We start from the raw sequence: 9,205 nt of genomic DNA on the forward strand, positions 1-9,205 counted from the left end.
TTCATATCTCCACATAGACAACTCAGAATTCGATGATTCCCGATGCGTTGGATTCGTCTCGTCATCTTCTATCATCCCCATCCATCACATGTCTAGTGGGCCTCATGGATTCACACCCACAAGCTCGGGTACACAGCGCACACCTTGCGTTCCAAGCCCACAATGCTCAATTGTGGCTCTCCAACCTCCAAACCCCGAACTCTAGGGCTTGGAGTACATCCCAATCTACCAAAAAATCAACACTCCCTCTTAGTGAGGGAGGTACTTCCAAGACAAGGAAGTAACCATCATCAACATTTGCGACACTAGCCCATTTGGCGTCCATTACTACAACATACTTTGTAGAATGAACCTGCAATCTTGGTAATGCCTTTGCCTCATCACATCTGAACCTGGAGATCCCAAACCTCCATAGGGATGTGCCTCTGAAACTAGACTCCTTTGAGCCTACATGATCCCCATTGGCTCAGTCCTGCAAGCACTCATCCTCCTGGATCAAATACCACTCGTGCAAATCCCTCCAATCTTGGATATGCAACATCACGATCCAATGAAGACTCTAGCCTACTAATCTGTAGTTCATCACATGAAGCAATCTCGATCATCCTAATCTCATCCATGCCAAAGCAATCCTCGACCTGTTCCAACCATCCATGACAAGTCATGGGAAGTCCATGATCAACACCCTGTACTACAACAAACTGTTGTTCCCTAGGCTCACCACCAATCCTCTAGAAGTCCTAACCAATCTCGCTGCCAAGCCAGTCAAGACCATATCTTCATGTCTTCAGCTAAACCCTTTGCTCCATGATCCAGACACCCACAACTCCCTCTGAGTTGCTACGCTGTCCCTCAAAGTACCTCAAAGACCCTCTAATACCATGTCGTTTTTCTATGATCCTGGTGTCTAGGATAGAATCTTAAATCATTGACGCTACCAAACCAAGAATCACACTGAAGCTACTTTGCACAACGGAATATAAACTACAGTAAATCTACTAGTGCACAAAATATATACAACTTTTTACACAATTGTGTACAATAACCCAACTTTGTTATATTAATTGAACTAAATAATACAACAGTGTAGGCTCTTGTACTAGAGATAATGGCCCTCATACATCCATTAGTACAAGATACAAAACTGGGGCTTGGTGTTAGTCCATTGACAACCAATCTACCCTCGACAAGATACTTTGATCGTCTAGCTAATGTAGAGCTACTCATAGTTTCCTTGGTTGTACCCTGTACCTGCTCGGTCCTTCGGCTCCCGACTTGCAACATTGCCTCTATCAACGATCCAAGTCCATCAAGTCACTGAACCTTTGCTATCCAATTTGCTCACTAGTTGTGTCTTAGTCCATCAAGGGCACAATACATTGAGACTCCTGTCGAGTTGTTCACAACTCATAACTACCCACTGCTACTCGTCAGCTGCTCAGGGACTTCAACCCACTATAGTCTTCGTGCGCTGCTCCAATGAAGACTAACATAAGGCACAAAGGGCTGTCACCTATCATTGCAAGATGTCCATCTCCCACAATGAACACGGGCTAGGAGGACTGCCCATATTCTGTTGTAGATGTCTTTCTCCACACACAAGTCTAGGGCTTCTCAAACTGCTCTTGGTTGAGCAGACCCTTGAGCTTAACAACTGCCACTCTAGCAACCACCTAAGTCCATGAAGATGGTGCACACCAAACTCCAACTTGGGCACTATCACGCTGCCCTCCAACAAACGATAAATGCCCAATCTACTGTCCACACTTGGTCCACTCTCACGCTGCCCTCCAACAGACTGCGAGTGACCAATCCTTGCTGTAGCATCTACTCCTAGTTAGGGCATCCAACACCTATGGAGACTGTTCCACTTGGCTGCTAATAGACTTCTCCTAGGACACCCATTCACCTGCAAGTCACATCAACTCAAGAGGACAATCATCAACATCTTTATAATCCATCTCCACACAGATCTTCCTTCATGATTTGAGTGCCCAAGGATCGAACTTGATTACCAAGTTAGAACTTTTTCTTTTAGAGATTATACTGGATGTTAATCATTATTCTTACATAATCTAGAGAAAGTATTAATTCTTTATTCATCCTTGAGTAAGTCAAATTCTTCTTTCAAGCATCATATAACCATATATTAAGCATATCTTATGACCAACTTTCTTTTACAGGATTTTGTACACATGAATCCTATCCAAAGTTTACTTCCAATATGCAGTTCTATGCTTTCATTCAATCATCTAGCCATATGTCCTAAAATGAGCCTGCAACTTGACCCATTGCATTCCTTCATCCTTCAGTATTGTTTCCATACTATATGGAATATGTACTACCTTGTCATAATCTTCTTCCTTCACCTTCCAAAATGATGATTCTTACAAGATCATGATGATCCACCTTAGCAAGATAATGCCTGGATGAACAATATGCAAAATGGTCTATTGTTCTATTTTTAAAGACTAGATGATTTCTACAAAGCAACTTAACCAAGTAAATCTAAATATGCTATTATCACATGCTTCTCTCTATGATGCTATAAAAAATCAATATTCTTCTAGAGTAAGCAACAATGCATACTATTCCAAAGGAAAGACCAATTTTCATAAAGAACTTGACAAACAGGGTGTCTTCTTCAAAAGATCTTTCACATCTTCTTTCTTCGGATTCTTCTTAGCTTCTCCCATTTCTTCAGCTACGTGAGCCTCACTTCTTTCCTTTCTTTTGTTTTTCTATTGGCTTGGACAATCCCTCTTAAAGTGTCCATATTCATTGCACTTAAAGCATTGAACACTTGACATATCTTTCTTATTGGACTTCCCAAACTTTCCCTTCTTCAGCGTCTTGACTCTAGCAATAAAGGCTCGAGATTGTTCCTCTGATCCAATGTCATCCTTTGCCTTGATCCTTGTTTTTTCCAAGATGCACTGTGCCCACAACTCATCAAAAGGAATTGTATCTTTCTTGGAGTAGATACTTGTTGCAAAACTGCTATATTCTGGTGGCAATGCATTTAATACATAGATGGTCATTTCCGAATCAGAAATTGTTTCTCCAAGCCCCTACAAGTAATCTCTTAATTTATAGATCTTCATTAGAAAGGATGCCATGTCTTCATCTTTTGATTTCTTCATTTTATAAACATTATTCCTCAAAGAAATCTTTTGTCCTTATGTACTTATAGAATACAAATTCACTAGCTTGTCGTACATAGCCCTAGAAGTTTTCAAATTTGCAACAAATGGAACAAGAGGATCCTTAATAGATTCAACTATGATCCTTTGTGCCCTTACTTCTCCTTTCTTGTACTTTGCTAGTTATTGAGTCTTTTCTTTGCTAGGTTCAGTGATTTTACCAATAACATATTCCATTACCTCATGTTCCATAAGTGTCAAGTCAATCCTTTTCTTCCATGCTAGGAAATTTGATGCTCCAACAAGCTTATTGCTTTCCTTGCAAAAAGAACCCATATGACATGTAGATTCAGACAGAGTAACAATATGATACTTACTTGATGACCAAGAGTCTTCCCTTTTCTGATGATGTCTCCAACTATCTTGAGAGACTTTCAAGATCTTCAAAGACTTCAATGATGGCATTCAAAAGTGATAATTCCTTTGATGCTTCCTTCAGGTAGGTCTTCCAATGAGCCTTCAACTAGATCTTTTGCTTAGGGGAAAACAACAACCTTCTTAAAATCTTCTTCTTCAGGTCCTCCGTTGATGGGAGCTTGATGTCGTCCTCTTCTAATAGGTCTTCTTCTTTCCTGGTGCCCTTCTGCAAATGATTTCCCTTAGCAAACCTTACTTGTGTCCACAAGGTGATCCTTCCAGGTGCCTTCTTGTTCACCTTAGCTATGATACCATGTTGGAAAATGCAATGTGGCAACTATTAATTCCAATTTTCCTTAACCTTAATACCTAAGAAACTGGATTTGTCCTCCCCCCCCTCATGTCCCGAATCCCACAAATTAGACACGATTCTCTAGGACACGTGTCCGATTCTCGTGTCCAGCGTGTCCTAGAACGTGGGATTCTTGTGTCTAGTGTGTCCCAACGTGTCCTAGAGTGTGTCCCAGTGTGTCCTGACGTGCACCCATCTCTCATTGTTGAAGATCGCAGATACACAGTTTGCCTCTTCATTCATCATGTCGAAGAGGTTGAGGGAGGTTAAGACTGCTCTTGGAGCCATGGTTATTTTAGAGTTTTGGTCTTTTTGGAGAAAGACAAATCAAGCAACCTCAAAAAGAGTCAAGGACATAGTGTTAGATGATGCTTGGTGGGAGAGGGTAGGTCTCACTATTAAGATCATGGACCGTATCATTGCTTTACTATGATTTGCAGATACAGACCAACCCATCCTAGGAGAGGTTTATGAGGGATGGTATTCCATGATTGAGTCCATGAGGACCATTATTTTATAGAGTGAGTGCCTTGAGTATGAGACGTCATTAGAGGCCTTCTTCACCTCCATACACGATATTCTTGTCAGCAGATGGGACGAGAATTGCACACCTTTGCATTGTTTGGCTTACTCATTGAACCCAAAATACTATAGCCATGAGTGGCTAAATGGTGGACCTTCCCACAAATTCCCTTCTCACATGGATGGTGAAATTTCACAAGGGAGGAAGGATGCATTGAGGTGGATATTTCAGATAGAGCATCCCTTGATGAGGTGGAGGATGCCTTTGCAGAGTTTTACACTGACACTGGGCGATTTCCAAGCTATGATGTTATTAGAGACAGGGGGGATAAGAAGCCCTATTCTTGGTGGGAAACTCATGGGGCAACAAGCCCTGCTCTACAACAGTTAGCCATGAGGCTCCTCTCTCAGGTGACTTCATCCTCTTGTTGCAAGAAGAATTAGAGCACATATGGGAATTTGTATAGTGTCAAGAAGAGCAGGCTTGAGCAGTCTAGGGCAGAGACAATGGTGTATGTGCATACCAACCTTCGTCTTATTTACAGGCAGAGGGATGAGTGGATGAAGGGAAAGAAAACGATGTGGGATGTCTTTCCTGATGATATGGGTTTGGACAGCAGTGTTGAGTTGGTATTGGCCAACTTGGATCTTAATGACATAATGCTAGAGCCTGTCACTTTTGATGATGGGGATACTCTTGATGGGTCACCCTCCACACCAGCAGATGCAAAGATTACATTGGATACAGAGGAGGAGGATGCAGTGGTGACCATGACAAATTTTGATGATGATGATGATTGATGACTGATGAGCTACCTACTACCTTGAAGTTGTTTTGTATTTGCTATTTCTATTTTCCATTGGCATTGCTACTACCTATTTAACACATTTTGATTTTGAAGACTTGATGAGAAAACTGTAGTTTTAAGTTTCTTGTTTTTCTCCTATTGGATCATTGATGAATCTGTCACAATTCTATTTGTATGCATAATGTTACTTTGTAAAACTTATAAATTTTAAATTTACAATATAGAATCTAGATCTACCCCTGAATTTTTATAATGAATGAGAATTTGTGTAAGAAATATCTAATTTTTAATATATATATATAAAATAATATACAATGTGTCCTAATCTGCCCTGTTCTGAGGGTCGACGTGCCCATGTCGGACACTTGAATTTTCATGTCTTGCCTGTCCTCGTGTCAGTGACTTAGCTTAATACTTGTTTGTGAACTTTATTATTCTTCTTGTGTTTCTTTATTTGCCCTATCTTGGGGGGTCAACATGCCTGTGTCGGACACTCGAATTTTCGTGTCCTGCGTGTCCTGTGTTCCCGTGTCAAGTGACTTAGCTTAAATACTTGTTTATGAATTTTATTATTCTTCTTGTGTTTCTTTATTAGATCTTCTTCATCAAACTAATATCAAGAACAAAACAATATAGATAGGGGACACAAAAGTTAGGCTCAAAGTCAAGGCAAAACCTAGAAAAACTCTTCTCTTCTTATAGAATCTGCTTCAAATGAGACAACAAAGACCCAAACCCTAGACCAAGTCCTTCTCCAAGTACCAAGTCAGCCCTTCCAGTAGAACCAACTTCTAACTGCAACTTCGACCACAACGTCTTCCTTGCAATTAGTTGCTGCAAAAACCCTAATCCAACTTCTTGAGTCCTTCCTTGAGCAAGACAACTCCTCCCAAGGTTAACGAGGTCAAGATAGAGTATTCTTGACCTCTGGCACATAAGTTGAACTTGGGGCAGATGCAGAGGAAATTAAGGTGAAGAAGTCTTCAGCTGGTATATGCCATTTTCTGTAGATGCTAAAGTTCGGAAACCGAGCATTGCAAATATGTTTTTGCTATCGGTCCTATGCATTCTATTCTATTCACATTAAGGATGGAAGCCCCAGACATCGCAATAAATTTTGTCGAATCAACCATTTTCTTGGTATCATGGTTATATCTTGATTTAGGTTACTATAAAAAATAGTTTCTTGCCATGAATAACTAATAGGCCCGAAACTGCTAATGTTCCTCCACACTAACTTTTGCGGATTCTTTGATGAAACTTGAAGATAGGTTGTCAAGAGTCCGTGCTGGTTGTATTTCTACTATCTAGTTCAGGTAATTCATATAAAGGTTGCTGAACATTATAAACTATGATTTTGCAGGCTATCATTCCCTCTATGAATGGTATCGATCTGTTGAGAGTGAACAATTTCCTGATCCAACTGGATTGCGGATTAGGATACAGAAATGGACATTCGGAATGTACCCTGCTTGTATAAAATATTTGATGTCTGCCTTTGACATCCCTGAGGTAATGGTGGTTTAAACTTTTTATCATTCTAATGCTTATGAAAAAATTGAAATAATTTTTGAACAAAGTACTAACTATTATTTCCATGATGTTTCGAATTTGTTTCAGCACTGATGGTATTGTATGTAATTCAGGTAATGGCAGTTACACGGAGTAATATATGCAGAAATGGAATGGAGACACTTCCCCGTGGGTTCACTCTCATATATTACATCTGCATTTTTGTTTACTACTGGGTCTTTTCGACTCCAGTGGTCTCTCTAGTATTTGGCAGCTATTTATACATTTGCATCAACTGGCTTCATATCCATTTCGATGAAGCATTCTCGTCATTGCGTATTGCAAATTACAAGGCTTTCACTCGCTTTCACATCACCTCTGAAGGAAGTCTAGAAGTCTACACCCTTGCAGTTGACAAGGTAGGTGTTGTCTTTAGGTACATAATACTGTATCCAAGATTTCGATGACTGTGTCTAGGTCTTTAAAATTGTTATTGTTTGCCCCCATACGTTTTTTTTTTTGCCTTGAATACGTACATACCTAACAAATGGCATCCTATACTGTATACACTCACAGGTTCCCAAGGACTGGAAGCTAGATGCAAACTGGGAAATGGAACAAAGAACACATCTTCCTTCCCATAAGAGACAGTATCCCAGCAAATGGGCTCCAAAGCCACCTTATCAGGATCCCAATTGTACAGTCAGGATCATTGACCATTTTGTTATTAAAAGACAAACTCATTGAAAATCAATCTTTGTATTTTTTGGAGGGATAATAGTGCCCTTCAAGTTCAAAATATTATCTCAATGTAATTGCCATATATAATGTAAAGTAATTATCTGTGATCCTCTTGCCTCCAAATTTTATTGAATTTTCTTGCAATCATATTCTTTAGCAATTCATAACTTCTTCTTAGGCAGTTTTATGATGCAAAGATTAAAAACAAAAGAGAACTAAATTTTAACGTATATAGCGAGAACTTATCACCTCATTCATATAATGTGTTGTTTCAATATTACACGCGATTTTCAAACTTAGAATAAATTCAATTCATTAGCGGCATGTAAAATGATTCCTTATCATTTTGACCTTTGCATCAATTTTTATTTTAAAATGTAACACGTGTCCTTTCCCTAGGCCACTGAAATGATTATATTGATTGAGAGAAAAATCTAGTTGAAATTCACTTAAAAGAGATGATACGAGCTCATTCGGGTACCTGAATTTTTCTGAATATTTTGGTTTGCCTTCTAAAAATATAAGTATGGTAGGTTGGCCCTTTTCAGGGCAGCTAGGGTATAAAAAATAAATCATCAGAAATATATCACCAAGGTAGAAACATATCACTAAGGGTATAGAAATAAATTTATCACAAACATGGTTTTAAAAACCGGAACCGGTGATGGTAGAAACATATTACTAAGGGTATAGAAATAAATTTATCACAAACATGGTTTTAAAAACCGGAATCGGTGATCGGACCGGTCCATCTAATAAACTGGGTTTCAAACCGGGACTGGTTAGATCTCAATGAACAGGTTTTAAAAAAACTATTGTGATATCCCCAACTGAACAAATTTTGCTAAGTATGTTCGATTTTTGCAATTTTGACATTTTGATGATCGGGAGACTTAAGAAAAGTGGGTTGAGTAGACCCCACTTGATTTTTGGAGAAAAGAAGGCCATGCACATTAGAAAGAAGGGGAAAATTAGTTTGCCAGTGGAATGTGCGGGCCACAAGGAGGGAGTTCAAACCACATGAGGAATTCGTACTAGAGGAGGGAGGAGAGAGAAAAAGGAGGTGCTAACTAGTGGAGATTGGGGCCCACCAAGGGAGAGAGGATTAGTGCTTATAAATATCAAAAGGAGGCCTTCATTTTTCACCTTTTATCTATCTTATTCTAGAAATCAAACTCTCTTGGACATGTTGAGCACAAGAAGAGCAATGCATCTCTCAACGAATAGGAAGGACAATGAAACGTCCTTGTGCTAGTAGGGGAGTTCTCCTTAGTGAGGAATTTTGGGAGTCCAATTCAGTGCTTCCCTTGATCTGATTGCAGAAGAATAACCCAACTCTGTGTGCTACCTAGGTGTAGAAGATAATTCACAATACCCATTTGGAGCAGCTACAGTTGGTTGGAGAATCTTGGCTTTTGCGGAGAGATTCTTCACAATTGAGGTCGAAGTTTTGGAGTATTTTGCAGGGCAAAGATTGAGGCTAGAGTTTGGGTTGAATTTCCTTCAATTTGACAATGCACAAAGTGTTACGAACAATGTTCGTGTACACTCTGATACTAATGTAACGAACATAGTTTGTATACGCAGCGATATACTCAAAAGACATGAAATATATAAATATCCATGATAGGACAAATATATTGATATAGAAATATACAAAAGATACGAGATGATGATGTTACAAATGAGGGCCCACTTATATAGCTAGA

The 9,205-nt window shown here is 39.4% G+C and overlaps 1 protein-coding gene across 3 annotated transcripts in view; it reads left to right on the forward strand.

Annotated features, from left to right (window-relative positions):
- Positions 1–7,606, forward strand: part of LOC149239407 (uncharacterized) — a 130,558-nt gene extending 122,952 nt beyond the window's left edge. For all 3 annotated transcript variants that reach the window (XM_089373406.1, XM_089373405.1, XM_089373407.1), the window contains 3 exons: positions 6,607–6,755; positions 6,890–7,174; positions 7,332–7,606. In XM_089373406.1, coding sequence (XP_089229532.1) covers positions 6,607–6,755; positions 6,890–7,174; positions 7,332–7,502 — 605 coding nt within the window. In that variant the 3' untranslated portion in view covers positions 7,503–7,606. The remainder of the gene's footprint in view (positions 1–6,606; positions 6,756–6,889; positions 7,175–7,331) is intronic.
- The last annotated feature ends 1,599 nt before the right edge of the window (positions 7,607–9,205 follow it).

Source organism: Pinus tabuliformis, chromosome 8 (assembly GCF_031772625.1).
Source record: "Pinus tabuliformis cultivar Carrire ecotype Pingquan chromosome 8, CPIR1, whole genome shotgun sequence".
NCBI lineage: Eukaryota > Viridiplantae > Streptophyta > Pinopsida > Pinales > Pinaceae > Pinus > Pinus tabuliformis.